Here is an 18,224-nt window from a genome sequence, read left to right as displayed (position 1 = left end):
CGCCTGCAAAGTTTGATTCTGATATAAGCCCCCCGCCTCTGATGACTGCGCCACCACCAGGTCCCAGGAAAAGACCCGCTCAGCGCTCGGAGACTGAGAACTAGACTACAGCTCCCTTAGGCCTTTGCGGGCAAAGGCGCGCTCCTTGCCTACGCCCCGAAGCCACCCGCGGCCCATTGCGCCGCGATGCCGCGTGGGAGTTGTAGGGCGGCGGCGAGCTCTTTCCAGGGAGCTCGCACGCTTGAGGACTCTATATCCCTTGGTGCCCTGCGGCTGTTTCTGACGCGACCCGGTGGCCAGGGAGGGTGGGGGCGTGGCCTGCGCAGGGCCCCACCCAGCTCTCCTCTGGCTGGCTCGACTCGGCCGTGGCAGTAGGCGCGGCGGCGGCGGCAGCGGCGGCGGGGGGGGGAGGGGCCGGGCGGGGGGCTGGCGGTAGCGGCGAATGGACTCGCGGGTATCGGAGCTGTTCGGCGGCTGCTGCCGGCCCGGGGGGGGCCCGGCCGTGGGCGGAACCCTGAAGGCTAGGGGCGCCGGCGGCAGCAGCAGCTGCGGTGGCCCGAAGGGGAAGAAGAAGAACGGAAGGAACAGAGGGAGCAAAGCCAACAATCCCCCGTACCTGCCCCCCGAGGTAAGCACCTGAGAAGTGGCGGAGTGAGAGGAAACCACTCCTTCCGGTCCCAGGACTCCAGGAAGGCGGGTCAGAGAGAATTAGTACCCCCTTCCGGTGTCAAGACCCCCAGGAGAGGAGAACCCTTCTTTCCGGTCCTAGGACCCTAGGGAGGAGGGACAGAGAGACTGGGCCTCCCCCTCCGGTGTTAGGACCCCAGGGAGGAAGAGTGGGGAGGGGGGATCCCCCCACTCTGATCTAGGTAACTCCAGAAGTGGGGAAAGGGGATCCCACCTGCATCCCTTTGGGAAGAGCAGAGTAAAATGCCCCGGTCCCCTCCCTGCTGCAACAGGAGAAGGGAGACTGCATCCTGGGATGAGGAGTTAGAGTTTTCTGAACTTGTTCCACGGGGAGGAGGGTAGTACCCGGGAAAAGAGCAATATGTTCCGTCCTTACAAACACACACACACACACACACAAGCAATATGTTCTGTCACTACACACACACACACACACACACACTCACACACTCACACACACACACACACACGAGAACAGTCAGGCTTAGTCCTCCTGCCCTTTCCCTGTCCTATGAGGAAGTGGGGACAGCCTCCACCTTCCTGCTCCATCTATCCCTAAGGCAGACAATAACTGCTACTTTGTCCCTCTTAGAAAAGGAGGACCCAGGGGAAGAGCCTCATCAAGTGGTTATAAAACTTTAGCATGTATGAGAACCACCTGGATTGCTGCTCCACCCCTAGAATTTATGATTCAGTAGGTCAAAGGTGGCCCTGATTGTCTGCGTTTCTTATAAGTTCCCAGGTGATATGAATGCTGCTGGTCCTGGGACCACACTTTGATAACCATTAGCCTAGACCATTATCCTTGTACCACTTTTTGAAACCATCCTAATTCTTCATCTCCAGCAAAATGATAAAAAGGAAGATCTTTACTGATGGGAAAAGATCTCCTTTATACTCCATGAGGTGGAGATTATGGGTGAAGACCTGTAAGAGCCTGGGAGTCAAAGGGCCTTGAAGGGATGGAATGATGACCGGAAGGGGAAAAGAAAAATAAAATGGTCAGGGAGGAGGAGTGCAGAAATGCAGGACAGGCAGAACAGGCAAATCTCATATCCTTTTGTACCTGAGAGGGGCAGGCTCAGGCAACAGGATCCTTCTGTGTTGGGTCACCTGATATAGGGAAGAGGAGGAGATTGTGGGATGGACTCAAGATTTCACCTCAACTGAGGCATGAGAGTTAGGGGACAGGAGGGGAAAAGCCACAGTGAGTCTAGTTTGTGGCGTCTATCTCCTTCATTATATTTTGAGTTTCTTCTCTTCATCTCAACCCCAACTTTTAGCCCTGCCTCTCTTTCACCTGGACTCCTTTCTTATCAGGCTTGTAGTGACCAGTGCTGAGCTCACCCTTTGGTCGTGCTCCAGAACCTCTTGCAACCTCTTATTCTTGATGTCATCAGCTGAGAGGGGCGGGCAGGAAGGAAATGGTGTCTCTCAGATGAGTGGCAAAGAATGGCCTCAGCAGCCTGGACACGGAGAAGACATAGACTTGTGGGGACAACAGTTTGAGGCCCTAGGGGGAAGGGAGGGGGAGAATCTTGCATCCAGGAAGAGCGTGCTGCCAGTGATCAAAAAAGGAGGGAATCCGGGTTCTGTTCCTGGCTTAGATGGGTGACTGACTGTGTTCTCAGAGGCCTTTCCTTCAGAGAAGTAACACTGGGACTGAGTATAGGACTGGTCTGCCATGACCTTTGACAGACACCTGCCTAAGCAGGTGCAGCTGAGGCTTCCTGCTCTCTTAAGTTAGCTGCCTGGACCCCAGTGGGAATCAAGGGGAAGTAGGGGTTAGGTCTGGACAGTGTGTGGTAACTGCTCCCTGTTTCTTTTCAGGCTGAAGATGGAAACATCGAATATAAAGTGAGTCTTAGGTTGGGGAGGGTCAGGTTGTCCTTGCTGGCGTGGGATGATTTCTTTGAGATCCTTCTAACTTCATGATCTGTAGTAACTTAAAGGTGTGGTTCAGGGTAAGGGCTCTGTACCTCATTCTGTTGGAAGAGGACTCACTGTTAGAGGAGGTCAGGGATGAGGGTAGTTAAGAGGGAAGGGAAGGTCCTGGTCCTTTCGGCAGGACAGATGGGGAGCATGTGGGTTCAGGAGGAGCATCTCTGACTTTACCTTCTCATGATACCTCACCTGCCCTAAGCTGAAGCTGGTGAATCCATCCCAGTATCGTTTTGAGCACCTGGTGACACAGATGAAGTGGCGGCTCCAGGAGGGCCGCGGTGAGGCTGTCTACCAGATTGGAGTAGAAGACAATGGGCTGCTGGTGGGGCTGGCTGAGGAGGAGATGCGGGCCTCCCTCAAGACCCTGCACCGGATGGCAGAGAAGTATGCTTCCCCTTCCCCTTGGTTCTCCTTCCCCTAAATCTGGACCCACGCATGCCCAGTCACCTAGGGCCTGCCTCCTCTTGACAGAGGGCTGAAGTGGGGAGGGTTAGGTTTCTGGGATCCTCTGCATTGGATCCAGGCTTTTTTGCTCCTTTACTTAAGGTTTGTTTGTATAAAGGGAGCTGTGGATGTGGGATAGACTGGAGGGGGTGGGTAGGAAGTGAAGAAAGGTGTTGGGAGCTCTGTGGGAGGTATGAGAAGGCCATTGGTCCAGAGCAGGGATGGAAGGGGGCAGGGGTGTACAGGTGAGATGTGGCAGCTGTGGCCTTGCCGTGGCAGGGTCGGGGCAGACATCACTGTTCTCCGGGAGCGAGAAGTGGACTATGATAGTGACATGCCCCGGAAGATCACCGAGGTGCTGGTACGAAAGGTCCCTGACAACCAACAGGTGGGCCCACACCCTTCCCTGCCTCTCACGCCCATGCTCCCTGGGAGGACCCCGTGGTGGCAGACTCTCCCCTGGCCTGGGACCCTGGGGCGGGTCCAGTTCATCGTTTGGTCCCCAGAGAGTGCCACTGCCTTTGACCTTAACTCTCAGTGAAGAGAGGTGAAAGGTTGGAGCCCTGACCTCTGACAATTCATCCACAGTTCCTGGACCTCCGTGTGGCTGTCCTGGGGAATGTGGACTCAGGGAAGTCGACTCTGCTTGGAGTCCTGACCCAAGGAGAGCTGGACAATGGGCGGGGCCGGGCTCGGCTGAACCTTTTCCGTCACCTGCATGAGATTCAGTCCGGCCGAACCTCCAGCATCAGCTTCGAGATCCTGGGCTTTAACAGCAAGGGAGAGGTGCATGCAATCAACGGGACCCAGTGGGACCAGACTCTAAGGATGGGATGGTAGTGGTGAAGGACGGAGTCTGAGGTCAGAGTGTGGAGACTTTCTGGAATAGTGTAGACAAAGGCCCTGAGGGCACTGAACCAGCTCTGACCTCCTTAGAAAACAAATGGGGAATCAACTGAACTAAATCTGAAATGGGGCTCAGGGTTAAGAAGCAGGGTCACCCAGGGACTGGTTTAGGTCCTGGCAACTCTTGAAGGGTTGGGGAGGCTGGCAGGGGGCACTGAGAGCCCTGGGCTCTGGGCCAGGTGGTGAATTACAGTGACTCACGGACGGCAGAAGAGATCTGTGAGAGCAGCTCCAAGATGATCACCTTCATCGACCTGGCAGGCCACCACAAGTACCTGCACACCACCATCTTCGGCCTCACCTCCTACTGCCCTGACTGTGCCCTGCTCCTCGTCAGTGCTAACACTGGGATTGGTACGAGGCATCGGGGCAGGGATGGGGCTGGAGGGGGGTGCTGACTCTCCTACCCTGGGCCTCCTTAAATCTGGGAGCCAGACCAACTCCCCTCTTGCTCTCTCCTCCTTCCCTCATTCTAACTCTTCTTCTTGCTGCCTGCCTGCCTTCTCTGAGCAGCCGGCACCACAAGAGAACATCTGGGGCTGGCACTGGCCCTGAAAGTGCCCTTCTTCATCGTGGTCAGCAAGGTGGACCTGTGTGCCAAGACCACAGTGGAGAGGACGGTACGCCAGCTAGAGCGGGTCCTCAAGCAGCCTGGCTGCCACAAGGTCCCCATGCTGGTCACCTCTGAGGACGATGCCGTCACTGCTGCCCAGCAGTTTGCCCAGTCCCCCAAGTAAGCCTTTCTCACTCCAGAGCCCTAATCCACAGGGATGGCTCCACAGGGCCCCGGAACATGGGGTACCCCTCCCCCTAGGACCAGACCAGTTCTGGCTCAGTTCTGTGGTTTTTCAGGTTGGGATTGTAGGAGGACGTCTTTGCTAAAGGCTGGACCCTTCCCCCAAGCCAGCTTTGCTGACGCCTGGGACCCTGGGGACGAAGTGCTGTGCCAGGCATTTCCGTCTCCCTGGGCTCTGGGATGGGCCTCACGTGCCACACTCCATGGCTCACAGAGAGAGGGCCCCAAGCTCCTGAGAACCTTAGCAGACAACAGAGAGGAGCCCCTCGCCACTCCAGGAGAAGCTCACCTTTCCATGTATAGGGCTCCAGCCTCTGCTTCCTGTTGGAACTTTCCTGATCTGCGCATTCCGTGCCTCCCTCTACAGTGTCACCCCCATCTTCACACTGTCCAGCGTGTCTGGAGAGAGTCTGGACCTGCTCAAAGTCTTTCTGAATATTCTGCCGCCACTCACCAACAGCAAAGAGCAGGAGGAACTCATGCAGCAGCTGACGGAGTTCCAGGTAACTGGCCATCTGAACGGGCAGTGAGCTGGGGATCTGGGAGGGACCAATTCCCAGCCCCGAGTCTGTTTAGAGATTTTGGACCTGCCAGCCCTTGATAGAATCTTCTTTGGCTTCAGGTGGATGAAATCTACACAGTACCAGAGGTGGGGACAGTTGTTGGAGGGACACTTTCCAGGTGAATTGCCTTTCTTACTACCCACCCTACTCAGCCCTCACATACCCAAACTCTGGAAGACATCATAGCCCAAAGGAGACCCTGGAGTTGAACAGAGCCCATCTAAAGGATGTGCTTGTTTGTAAATTAGGCTTTCACCATCAGAGGAGCTGGAGAAAGCTTGTGTATTGGCTTATAAGGGAAGAAACAGTATTGCTGCTTATTAGGACTCTCCAGGCCCCTGGGGGAGAAGTGTGGGTCTTGGCCCCAGGAAGAAAACTAGAGTGCATCAACTAGACTTCATCTCCAACTAGGGAAATGAGAGGTCCCTTAAGACTCTTTCCAAAGCAGAGGGTGAAACCCAAGGGGATAATTGCTCTTTCAGGGATCAAGTGCTCAGTGTCAAATCAACAGGTACCTGTCTGCCAGCGTCACTGCCAGCCTTTCCTGGTGTTAGCCTTCAGTCTGAATTCCAGACTGGGGCAAGGCAGTCATCTCCCCTACCTTCCAGTCAGAATTTAGGGTCTCTTTCTCCCACCCGAGGGACTCAATCTTAGAAGGGAAGGACCTAGTAGAGAAGCAGGCAGGGGGGCTTAGGCTGACGCTGTGCCACCTGCCCTGTGGGCTGCAGTGGGATTTGCCGTGAGGGCGACCAGCTGGTGGTGGGCCCCACGGACGATGGCTGCTTCCTGGAGCTGAGAGTGTGCAGCATCCAACGCAACCGCTCTGCCTGTCGTGTACTGCGAGCTGGTCAGGCCGCTACGCTGGCCCTCGGGGACTTTGACCGAGCACTCCTTCGCAAGGTGAGGTGGGAGGGTGGGTTGGAGAGAGAACACAAAGAGGAATGCCTGGGAGGCTGGCTCCTTGAATGAGAAGCATCTGTCTAAGGTGCTTCAGGGGAACTTGAAGAGAACCTAGTCTCTAACCCAAGAAGCCGGTTACACAGACTGTCCGTGTATGAAAAAGGCTTAGGGTACTCATACAGCGCAGATCACTAAATGTGAATTACTGTGGTGCAACCCGAATGTCCAGGACTCTGAAAGTACTAAGCGTTAGAAGGGTTAGAGGACATGAAAGGTGGGTAAGGAAGGGTTCCCTCAAAAAGAAGAGTTTTCAGTATTGTCTTCTGAGGTCTTTGTGTTGGAAGTCCTGGAGGAGGAGGAAGTTGAGGAGCTGTAAAGGGTGTGAGGGTGGCCGGGGAGGAGAGGCTAACGTGAGGTCTGCCCTTCCTGGGTCTGGGGGCTGTGCCTCCCCAGGGCATGGTGATGGTGAGCCCAGAGATGAATCCCACCATCTGCTCAGTGTTCGAGGCAGAGATAGTCCTGCTGTTCCACGCCACCACCTTCCGGCGAGGCTTCCAGGTGACAGTACACGTGGGCAACGTACGTCAGACAGCAGTGGTGGAAAAGATCCATGCCAAGGTGAGCGGGGCCCAGCCATGCCCCTGTTTTCCCAGGGAAAAGTCAGAATTCTGCTTCCAGAAAGGAGGAAAGCCCGTCCCCAGATTTGTAGAGAGCTCCCTTATCCCACAAAGGGGACAAAGCTCCACTTGGGGTGGGCAGACACCTGCTAGGCCCCCGAGGGTGGAGAGCCAAGGCTGGTAGAGACAGGAGGTACTTTCCAGGGGCAGTGACCATGTATCTGCTGCAGGACAAGCTGCGGACAGGGGAGAAGGCAGTGGTACGTTTCCGCTTCCTGAAACACCCAGAGTACCTGAAGGTGGGCGCCAAGCTGCTGTTCCGGGAGGGTGTCACCAAGGGCATCGGCCATGTCACTGATGTGCAAGCCATTGCAGCGGGAGAGGCCCAGGCCAACATGGGCTTCTGAACTCCTCCAGGCAGGCACAGCTCTACTGCTGTCCCTACAGTACATAAGGTGACTTCCGGCCATGCTGCCCCCTGTTGGCGGCTCTGCGTGTTAGTAGGCTAGGGAGTGAGGGGTGCTCTCTGCTGCTTGCTCCCTGCCACCTTTTCCGGAGAGACGCCAAGCTTGGTGTGACCAGGGAGGGGCAGTCCTGAGGGAGAGGACAGGAGAATTCAGGGCAGTGCTCAGCAGCTGTGTGTCCGCCTGGTTGGCTCATCAAACTTGGCATCCCTACGGCCTGTCTACTGGAGGGAGCTGATCACCGCCACATTGGCCCAACTGTCAGGACTGGGCATGATTCGCCGGTGTGGTCCCTGCACGTCAGGAATTGTCACAACAACTGGGGGTGGTCCTCGAAAGCACTCCTTCTTCTATACCTCTTCTCAAGGCCATGTAAGTTGCCCATCTCTACTTGACTGTGGACAAAAGACATCTGCTCCTGGCCATCTGGTGGCCCAGGGTCTGAAGAAATGGCACAGGGACAGTGAATGGCAGTGCTCCCGCCCTGTGCTGAGACATGAGGTCTGCTCTTCAGCTTTGTCTCCCTTCCCTTCTTCACTCAAGGGCCATGTCCCCAGTTCCTCCTCTCAAAGGCCCCACAGGTGCTATTTGTTGTGCTGGCCCAGGTGTGGGGCCGCCAAGCTAAGACTTGGTGTACCGAAGGTCAGCTGCATGTCAATCAGTCTTGTCCCCTCCTCTGCAGTGATCTGTTAGTTTTAATGCTGGATCAAACAGGATGTTTTGCCACAGTCCCCAGACTGGTGGCTGGGGACCTGACTCACAGCTCCCCATCCTGCCCCCATGTAAGTCCTCTCTTGTTTTAGTAATTTGTAGTGATCATCCCTTTCCCTCTGTTGCAGGGAACCTGGAGGAAAGGGAAAGATGTTGCCATACTTCCTATTCTTTAGAGCATGAATTCCCTCTTTCCCTTTGTTAGTGTCCTGGGTTCCCATGGACTCAGGGATTTGGTTGAGGTTTCTCTGCATATATATATACATATATATATATATATATATTTAAATACACATATATATATTGTACAGAATAAAAATGTTTTATTGAACACACTGTGCTTATGCTTAAGACCCAGGCGCATCTTCCAGAGCTGGATTCCTCTCCAGGATCAGAGACGAGTGAAACCCTTACACTGCTGAGTCCTGAATGGGGGAAGAACCCATTTGGTATCTCATTCACCCTGCTTCCTTTCCTCTCCCCCACTTGCGATCAGTATACCAGTACTGTGACTCAAGTATTCTGGCCTGTTTTGCATAGTTCTTTGAGTGAGCAGAATAGAAAGTGAAACTGCCACCTTTTCAGCTAAGATAGGTATCCACCCTGTACTTGAGGAGTTGGCCACTTGCTAACGGTCACAGGGGTAAGGAGGCTGATGACTGCGCCCTGTCAGAGATTTGGAGATAAGCGTGCCAGCTACTTAATGACGAGTAGAACTTAGAGACATGGCAATCTGGTCCTCACGCTTTTCCTAGCAATGCAGAGTAGCCTGAAGTGAGGTTTATATAGTCTAAACTGGCTTTTTGGAGCCGAAAGCCAGCTGGTGAAACCTTTGTCCCTTCCTCCTGTTTGTGTTCAGAGTACCTGACTACCACATTTTATGGGTGAAGAAATATGGCCCAAGGTTAAAGTCAACTGTAAAAAGCAGGGACTACAGGGACTTCCCTGGCAGCCAGTGGTTAAGACTCCAGGCTTCCACTGCAGGGGGCGAGGGTTTGATCCTGGTAGGGGAACTAAGATCCCGCATGCTGTGCAGTGTGGCCAAAAAAAAAAAAAAAAGCAGGGACTACATTTTTAGTACTAATCCTTGCAAAAGAAATTTAATGATAAATGTGGGCCATGGTCCCATGGGTATTCTGCCTCCAGGGTATTAAAGTGATAGCCTCCCTACCATTCAGGCTCAGCTGCTTTTTATATATCACTGGTTTAACTTGCTACTAAGAAGCCTGTGGTTGAAGAACTTCCTCTTGGTGTTGGGAACTAAGAACCATTTACTTCTGTACAGTTGCTGATAAACCGCTATGAGGGAAGGTTATAGTCAGCAAAAAGGTACTATAGCCTTCTCCCAACACTGACCTTTGCATGTCTGTCTGCTGCCCCCTCCACAGGCTCATTGCCAGTATGCTGGGGCAGGGCTGGCATTCCCAAGAAAACAAGGTGTGCTGCTTGTATTGTCTTTATTGGTTATTCACTAGTGCTCCCCCTACCTCCCCCCACTACCTGTCTTGGCCTCTAGAAGGTCAATGAAACCAAAGTTTCTACCACATTACTTTTCTATTTGACTCCTTCCAGTCAACTGAAGTGTTAAAAATTTGTTCAACTTGATCTGTACAGCACCCAGAGGAGATTTTTTTTTTAAACTTCTCCCTAGATTAGGAAAGGAAGTTTTGGAAAAGGATACGGAGACATCTCCACAAACGAATGAGGCACTTTGCTACATTAATGCAACATTGAGGAGTATAAAAAGGTGTATAAGTAGTATGTACATTTTTATTGTTACAGTTCTGGTAATCTTAAAATTTTCAGTATATACGTTTCATCCAGTGAATATCAAGCACCTGTTGTGTGCAAGGCACTGTGAAGAATTCTTGCCTTTAAGAAATCTACAAATCTAGTAGGGAAAGAGCCATGTATACAGTAAGCACTATCTTTTATTAGATATTTAACTGCCACAAAGTGGAAGGTCTTTCTGGAGGAAGAAATAATTTGCTAGACACAGTGGTTTTCAAATGTTCCCCCTTCAAATTACAGACCCCCAATTTATAAATAAGCTAAAATAAGCCTAAAAGTACTGGTTTGAGTACATGTATGGGAAGGGGGACTGTGTGTACCGTTCTCCCTACCCTCTTATCTCCCCCCCGCCACCACTCAGTTCATCTTTGATTGGGTTCTCTGTGTAATCATCAAAAACATTTCCCATATCAGAAAAGCCAAAACTGACTTTCCACACGTAAGAATGGAGATCAAGAATACAGTACTATAAACATGGACTAGTGCAAAAAGCTACAATAATTCATTTAAAACCCTAAGCTAAAGATTCACACTTCAGTAGGGAAGAGATGAACATGCCAGTGACCCTGAAGGCCCAAGCATTTACCTCTTACATTTGTATTTAGAGTTTAAGGAAATGACATTGCCCTCTACAAACCTGGTGGGCTGTTAACTATCTTCTAGATGGTATTTCTCAAATTTGTTAATATACAAATTCATTAGGGGTGGGGGTAAGACTGAGACTATTTCTAACAAGTTCTCTGGTGGCAGAGCTGCTGCCCCTCAAAATCACACTTGGAGTAACAAGGTCCTAGAGATGATCTAGTTCTGATCATGACTTAGCCAATCTAAACAGTTCCTGAGCTAGTCCAGTAACAGTCTCATTGCAAGAGGTAGAAGGGCCAATGGCTAAAATTGTGGCTGTGATAGGGTTTACTTGAATGAAATAAAGTATTTATTGAGTAGCTTCTATGTACACAGTCCTGCCCTAAATTAGTTACCACTTTAGGGTTTCAGGTCTTCACCTCACATAAAAAAATTTTTTTTAACTTTTTTTCACTCAGTTCCTTTTATGTGCCAACGTTAAGCTACATACTTTAAGTACATTTTTCTCAATCTTCAATAATCTAAGGCATTATCTCAGTTTTACACATGACGAAAGTGACTTGCTCAAGGCCGTATTCCAAGAGGCAAAGCCAGGTTTGGAACCAGATCTCTTAACGTTCCAAGGCCCAGGCATTTTAAACTGTATGACACTGCTTCCCTAAAGAATAACAATTAAAAACTCAATACAGTTGTATCTCTGGAAGATGAGTTTTTACATCCCTGCCAACAATAGAATTAGAATCCCTAAGATGGGAGCCTTAACTCAGCATCTAACCGGATTATTTTCCTTATTAAAATTTTTATAAAGTTATAAATTTCCTTGAGAAGTGAACATATTTCCATCTCCCAGTTACAAATAAAATATTAAAACCCTGCAGCAAGCCTGAGGGCAGCACTAGTGTGTTAATGGCTTAAAAAATGATTCCAATGTCTGCATGCCCTGAGGCCTAGGGCGTTTATTATTGGAAGCCAAAGGGCTCTTGGGATTTCTTTTGCCTTGAGGAGAACTGGCAGGAACAACCTGGGGGTTTGAGGAGTGGGGCTGCAAAAAGGATTTCTGCAAGTCCATTGCAAAATGATAGTCTGTATGTTCTGGCATCTCCCATACAGGTACCAGAGAGCCACACTTCTCACAGGGCACTTGGTCCTCAGCAGCCAGAAGACTGGAGGTAGTAGTTGCCTTCTGAGCCACCTCCAGAGCAGACTTGGAAGTTAAAGAAGTAAGGCTGCTCAGGCTGTTCTGGGCCAAATCCATCTCTGCAGGAGTTGCTTTGAAGGATCCTAACTTCAACACCTTTTCACAGACAGGGGCACAATCTGGACACTCTGCTGGAAAACAATTTGGTAACTCTTTAGGACTGGACTGTGGTTTTTGTGGAGGGAAGAAAACATTAGTAAGCTGTTTCTGCTTTAGAAGCAGACTTTTCTGTTTAAAGAAGGGCTCAGTTCCTGAAGTACGACTGGTTTGGAAAGGTAATGAGGGCTTGGAGGGTGAATTGCTTATGGGGGCCTGCGTAGTGGCAGTAAGAGAAGAAAGTGAAGCTTCTTTGACTTTCTGCTTTTCTGCAGCTTTCTGGAAGAATGATTCCAGAGAAGTGGTTGCTTTCTTAGTGGTTGTCACCGCTGGGCCATTTTCCTGGGTCTTAGCTTCTGAACTGGTAATTGGCACCTTTGACGGAGAACTTGGGTCACTGCTCAAGAAGATGGTGATGTCTGTGCCAGGTGAAGGGGCAGAGGCAGAGAATTTGGTAGCACAGAGGAAAACCATTGTAAGGGGAGGGGACCTGAATAGAAAGTAAAAGAATAAGATTAGCACCAGGTCACACGTTCAGTTTGTAAATGATTGGGATTCTGGTTCTGCCACAAAAGGAAACTTACTGCAGTGGTTCTCAAACTTTAGGGCATATTGGATTAATAGATTCAGTAGACCTGGGATGGGCAGAGAATTTGCCATTCTAACAAGTTCTCAGATGATGCTGACGTTGCTGGTCTAGGACCACACCTTGAGAACCACTGACCTTGGTGAACACCTACCAAGTCAGATGTGTAAGCTGGATCCCCTGACAGCTGGGTTTATTGTTTTCATAAGATACTGCTGCAGAGCTGCTGAAATTCAGGGTTGAGGCAAGAAACTATTCAGGGCAATAAAAAAGCTTTAGAATATTTAGACTGGAAAGACTTTTGAAAAAATCCTCTTATGCACTCTTCTGTTTTTAAACAGAACCGGAGCTCTGACAGACTTTCAACTCTGGAATTTCTAGAGAATGAAATTTCACAACTGCTTTGGTTATCTGGTCTCAAAAATATTTCAAGAAATTCCTGTCATAAAGTTCCTCATTATGTCTAATTACCCAAATAAATTTTCACGAGTTGGATTTTGGAAGATGAAATGTGCTTTTATATACAGATTAGTCCCTTGATGAGGTAAATTTAAAAATTATCATGACAGTATCTCACTATTCTCCTCTTTCATGCTCTGGGACAGTCTTATAATCAGACAACGTTATGCTTCCCTGTCAATATTTCACACTCTTGGTGAGTAGTATTTGTTATAGTCTGCCAATTTACAAGGTTTAATGTAAACATAGTATCACAATTATCATTTGGTTCAGTAAAACCATTCAGTATTTGAAAATAAATATACCAGGAAGTAAAAGTAAATTATTCTAAGTAAAGAACAAAGACTCTAACTTTAGAGACTCATACATGTAGTACCCATATATTCAGATATGCAGTAACTTAGGTGCCTAACTAAACTTTTCTTTTTATAATCTCCAATGTAGATCTATAAATAAACAACCAATTTATCTTCCTCACATAATTATATTTACATTGTGAATCTAGAATACTTTTTTCAATTTAAGAGGCTATGTTAAATAAATAATTATGGGATTCCAATACTGAAAATCATTAATATCTGGACAGTAAATGAATACACTCCAGTGTATACTTGGTTATCTTTAATGGCCAGCTGAAGTGAAGTTTATTATTATGACATTTGGTATTACACCAGTGGAGCTTGTAACTGAGTTGGGATGTGAGATAGAGATTACTGGTGAATAGGTCACTTTCATTATCAAGGAAGATGATTTTAAGATAGAACCATCAAGCAGTTGAGAGAAAAGTTCCCTGAAACTTGAGTTCTGTACTCCTAAGTACAATTGGTCATTCCCCTGACTACAGCAAATTGATATAGGCAGGGATAGTATTGGTTCACTCTGCCTCTCAAACCAAATGTAGGCAAAGAGGCTGCAGCTGAGCTGCCTTGTTTCTGGTGCTTCTTCTGTGTCCTACCCCAGCTGGAATGCTTATATACCCACTAATTTTAAATAAAGACAGGGTTTAAATCTCAAAAGAAGATGAGTTAGAAGGAAACTCACCATTCAGTTTGGGTTACTGAAGTGTTACAGTTCCTGATGACAGCAAATGCATCATGGCTCATCTTGTGAGCATCATAGCGAGTAAGGGCACAGCAGCGGCGCAGGCTGCTGAGACGTCTGTCTCCTTGTACGCGAATGCTCACAGCCAACTGAGTGGCCACCCTGTCATTCTGTGGGTGTAAATGGATTGAGAGAGAACTGAAGTTACCTTGAGCATGTGGATTCTATATAGTGAACTGTGTGAAAGGAAAAAACCAGGGTGACAGAATGGTTTGGGAATAGGTTTAATTTTTTTAAATTTTGTGCTGTTTCTGAGTATAAATAATAGAAGACATAATTTAGATGATGGAATATTAGAATGTCTAGGATATTTTGACAGGTAATGGGAACAGGACAGAATAAATGAAAATGGATTCTCCTGAATGTTTTGTTTTGTTTTGTTTTTTGGTGGTGGTGTCCGTGCAGGAAGATTATACTAAATACTTGTAATACTATATTCTAGTTTGTGACTGAAGGAGGGTTCATGTAAGTCATTGAAAGGGTGTCAGGATTGAGTAGTGGATCTATTCTTTAATCTGCTCTGATGCTCTTATGCTTAAGAAGAGCAGAAGTGGACTTCCCTGGTGGCGCAGTGGTTGAGAATCTGCCTGCCAATGCAGGGGACACAGATTCGATCCCTGGTCCGGGAAGATTCCACATGCCGCAGAGCAACTAAGCCCATGTGCCACAACTACTGAGCCTGCGCTCTAGAGCCCGCAAGCCACAACTACTGAGCCCGTGTTCCACAACTACTGAAGCCCGTGCACCTAGAGCCTGTGCTCCTCAACAAGAGAAGCCACCGCAATGAGAAGCCCACACACTGCTATGAAGAGTAGCCCCTGCTCGGGCTTCCCTGGTGGCGCAATGGTTGAGAGTCTGCCTGCCAATGCAGGGAACACGGGTTCGAGCCCTGGTCTGGGAAGAGCCCACATGCCGCGGAGCAACTGGGCCCGTTGAGCCACAGCTACTGAGCCTGCGCGTCTGGAGCCTGTGCTCCGCAGCAAGAGAGGCCGCGATAGTGAGAGGCCCGCGCACCGCAATGAAGAGTGGCCCCCGCTTGCCACAACTAGAGAAAGCCCTCGCACAGAAACGAAGACCCAACACAGCTAAAAATAAATAAATAAATAAATAAAAATAAAGGAATTCCTTAAAAAAAAAAAAAAAAGAGTAGCCCCTGCTCGATGCAACTAGAGAAAGCCCGCGTGCAGTAACGAAGATCCAACGCAGCCAAAAATTAATTACTTTAAAAATACGTGTTTGTTAAATGCATAAATATTTCAATCTTAACAACAACAACAAAAAACAGCAGTAGTTTCCACTAGCACCTCCTTACAGCCCATCTATAGAAGATAAAGTGTAGTGAGCCTGCCTCTAGAGAGCATGATCACTGATTCACTTTTCAGTGACGTCTAAGCACCTGAATACTGTTGATGCAAAGCAAACTAAGAAATAAAGGTCAAGAGGCAAGAAGGTAAAAAGTATACATAGGGATCCCCTCAAAATCAAAAGATTCTAGTGAGAAGAAACACCCCTAAGACAAACCAAGAGCAGCGACCAACTTCTAGGTAAAAATACATTTTGTATTTTTGTGCATTTTGTAAATACAGTTTATACAGATTTGTATATCTCGAGAGAAGACAAATAGGCAATTACAAACAAGTCCTTGTTGACTAAAACCGTTCAACCATAACTGACTGCCTACTATGTATCAGGCACTATCTAGAGATACAGGAGAGAACAAAATAAAGTCCAGGCCCTTCTGGATCTTATCTTGTAGTAGGAGCTGCATATAATAAACAAGTAGGCATGTAATAGAAATGACTACAAAGTGCCATGGAAAAAAGCAGAGTAAGGCAGAGAGTGATGGAGGCTGCTGATATGACAGGGTAGTTGGGGAGAAGGTGAAGGTGAAATTTACTTGGTGTGTTAAATAAACAGGGAGGAGGCCAGCAAGTGGAGTCTAGAGGGGAGTGAGCTAGGGGGAGATGATAGGATGTAAGGTCATTGACTGTTAGAGAATAAAGAGATGAGAACGGAGCGACACCTAGTGGGCAAAGTCAAATAGGCCCATAACACAACCTCTTTATGTTGCCTCTCAAAGAACAAACATTTACCACCACCTCAGCTAAAAAGGGGCAAACAGGTAATTATAGATGATTCCTGACAGTATACAGTTGATGTCTCAACTGGAGAGGACATATCAAACGATACCATCAGGAAAATGGAAAGAAAATCCACAGAATGGGAGAAAATATTTGCAAATTATATATTTGACAAGGAACTTGTATCCAGAATACATACAGAACTTTTAAAACTCAATATAAAGAGACAACCCATGTCAAAAATGGGCAAAGGATCTCGACATTCATTTCTCCAAAGAAAATAAAATAGCCAATAAGCACCCGAAAACCATGAGATACCACTTCACACCCACTAAAAATTTTTAAAAAGACAATAACAAAGATACAGAGAAATTAGAACCCTCTTACATTGCTGGGAGTGTAAAATGGTGCAGCAACAGTCTGGTATGCTAACATAGAGTTGCCATGTGACTCAGCAATTCTACTCCTAGGTATATATACAAAGGAAATGAAAACATGTCTACACAAAAATCTGTACATGAATGTTCACAGCAACATTATTCATAATAGCCAAAAAGTGGAAACAAATATCCATTCACTGATAAATTGATAAATAAAATGTGGTATATCCATTCAATAGAATGTTGTGATAAAAAGGAATAAAGTACTGATAGATGCTACAATATGGGTGAACCTTGAAAATATTATGTTAATTGAAAGATTTCAAGCCAGTCACAAAAGGCCACATATTATATTATTCCATAGATATGAAATGTCCAGAATAATTAAGTCTATAGAGACAGAAAGCAGACTAGTGGTTGCGTAGGGCTGGGGGAGTAACTATTAGTGGGTATAGGATTTCTTTTTTGGGTTATGAAATGTTCTTAAATTGATTATGGAATAGTTGAACAACTCTGAAATACACTAAAACTACTGAACTGTATACTATAAATGGGTGAATTTTATGGTATGTAAATATATATATATGTATCAATAGAGCTTTTTTTTTAAAAGAGAGAAGATAAACTGATCATCAGATGTTTCATCTTTGACCTAAGACTCTGTCTCTAAAACTGAGTACTTCTTTGTCACGTGGACTATGTTAAAGCCGAATAATTTACAGTCCAATCCCTAAATGTCCTGCTTAATGGTTCTGTACTCTGATGAAGACCCACTTTATATTCAGAGTTGCAGTAACATTTAGATAATATACAAAAAAGTAAAAGCAAATGGTAATGAGGGAGACAGGAGGAGTCAGGTCTTACGTTCACAGATCCAGGCTTTTGAAAATCATACTGAGTTTTATGGCAGTTTTATGGGAAAAGATAAAAGATTTCTTAAAATTTTCCAGCTGGTATCTTTTTGTATCTTTGTTTCTACTCCATAAGGTAAGGAGCAACTTGTATTTAAATCCCAAAGCTCACCCCAGGAATAAAGAAAGAAAATCTTACATCATTTCGGTCCTTGATTAGTCTCTCCTCTAGTTCCTGGGCTAATTGCAAAAGCCACCATTGTACCTAAAAAAAGTATTGAGACTTTAATCTTTCATTTAAAGACTCTAGGTTTATTATAGAACTAAATGGTGGTTTTGTTCAGTTCTCCCCAAAATGGAAGTGTGCAACAAAGTCTCCCCTGTAACGATCCCAGGATCATAGGAATCTTCAGTACTCTGACCTGCCCTAGCTCAAGATCTTTCATTTTCTTTTCCTGCTGGCATGCCATCAGGTGAATTTCAGGCATGTTCCAGCTCTGAGGAAAAAACACAAACTTGAGGCACAATATCCTGGCCTCCAAAGATTTCACCTACCAAAAAATGAGTAATTCCATTTCGAACTTCAGTCAGCTCCATTCTATTTCTTTTTAGATGGAAGAAAGGGAAAAAATAATAATAAAAAAAAATAATCCCAAGTTAAACTAATCAATTTTCTGCACACAAAAAACCTTCTATTTCCTTCATATTTTACAGCATAAAGGTCCCATCTAACTTTCCACAGCTACCAAAACCTACCCACCAACTCTCTTAAAAGAGGCAATGTTCTGTCAAGAATGTCTGCCTACCTGTTCCGGAGCAGCCAGAGCTGTTTTTCCTGGGAAGTTCTTGCCGCAGCCAATGGTTTTGGGTATTTGCCTGGGTCTAACTGGTTCATGTTCAATCCCCCGGCACATGGCATATAGCCAAGATCTAATAAAACCAGCAAAAAAGTTTAAGGTGAAAGAAAATGATTATTCTTGTTAAAACAAAATACCTATATTATACTACCTTTTATCGCTTTCATGAAAAAGGAAAAATTTGTTCAAAATTAAGTACACCTCACC

General features: G+C 47.1%; 2 protein-coding genes across 6 annotated transcripts in view; one reads left to right on the top strand and one right to left on the bottom strand.

The window, feature by feature from the left end:
* Positions 1-400: 400 nt before the first annotated feature.
* GTPBP2 (GTP binding protein 2) lies at positions 401-8,338 on the top strand. 3 transcript variants are annotated; one of them, XM_057554609.1, is made up of 12 exons: positions 401-628; positions 2,518-2,544; positions 2,831-3,015; positions 3,355-3,436; positions 3,664-3,861; positions 4,161-4,335; positions 4,495-4,714; positions 5,145-5,280; positions 5,400-5,458; positions 6,069-6,240; positions 6,694-6,858; positions 7,088-8,338. In XM_057554609.1, the coding sequence occupies exons 1-12, from the start codon at positions 443-445 to the stop codon at positions 7,262-7,264; spliced, it is 1,782 nt and encodes a 593-aa protein (XP_057410592.1). In that variant the 5' UTR covers positions 401-442; the 3' UTR covers positions 7,265-8,338. The 3 variants fall into 3 exon arrangements, with proteins under 3 accessions (XP_057410592.1, XP_057410593.1, XP_007193844.2); XM_057554610.1 differs by having other exon boundaries at positions 3,355-3,463; positions 7,062-7,192; XM_007193782.2 differs by having other exon boundaries at positions 402-628; positions 3,355-3,463; positions 7,088-8,336.
* A 1,446-nt stretch (positions 8,339-9,784) lies between these two features.
* The window catches only part of POLH (DNA polymerase eta), a 30,113-nt gene continuing 21,673 nt past the window's right edge, over positions 9,785-18,224 (bottom strand). For all 3 annotated transcript variants that reach the window (XM_007193786.2, XM_007193785.2, XM_007193784.2), the window contains 4 exons: positions 17,967-18,090; positions 17,360-17,425; positions 13,789-13,958; positions 9,785-12,192 (listed from right to left, as the gene is read on the bottom strand). In XM_007193786.2, coding sequence (XP_007193848.1) covers positions 11,304-12,192; positions 13,789-13,958; positions 17,360-17,425; positions 17,967-18,090 — 1,249 coding nt within the window. In that variant the 3' untranslated portion in view covers positions 9,785-11,303. The remainder of the gene's footprint in view (positions 12,193-13,788; positions 13,959-17,359; positions 17,426-17,966; positions 18,091-18,224) is intronic.

The sequence above is a fragment of the Balaenoptera acutorostrata genome, chromosome 10 (genome assembly GCF_949987535.1).
Source record: "Balaenoptera acutorostrata chromosome 10, mBalAcu1.1, whole genome shotgun sequence".
Lineage (NCBI taxonomy): Eukaryota > Metazoa > Chordata > Mammalia > Artiodactyla > Balaenopteridae > Balaenoptera > Balaenoptera acutorostrata.
The sequence above is the reverse complement of the archived record's forward strand: the minus strand, read 5'-3'. Positions and strand labels throughout refer to the sequence as shown.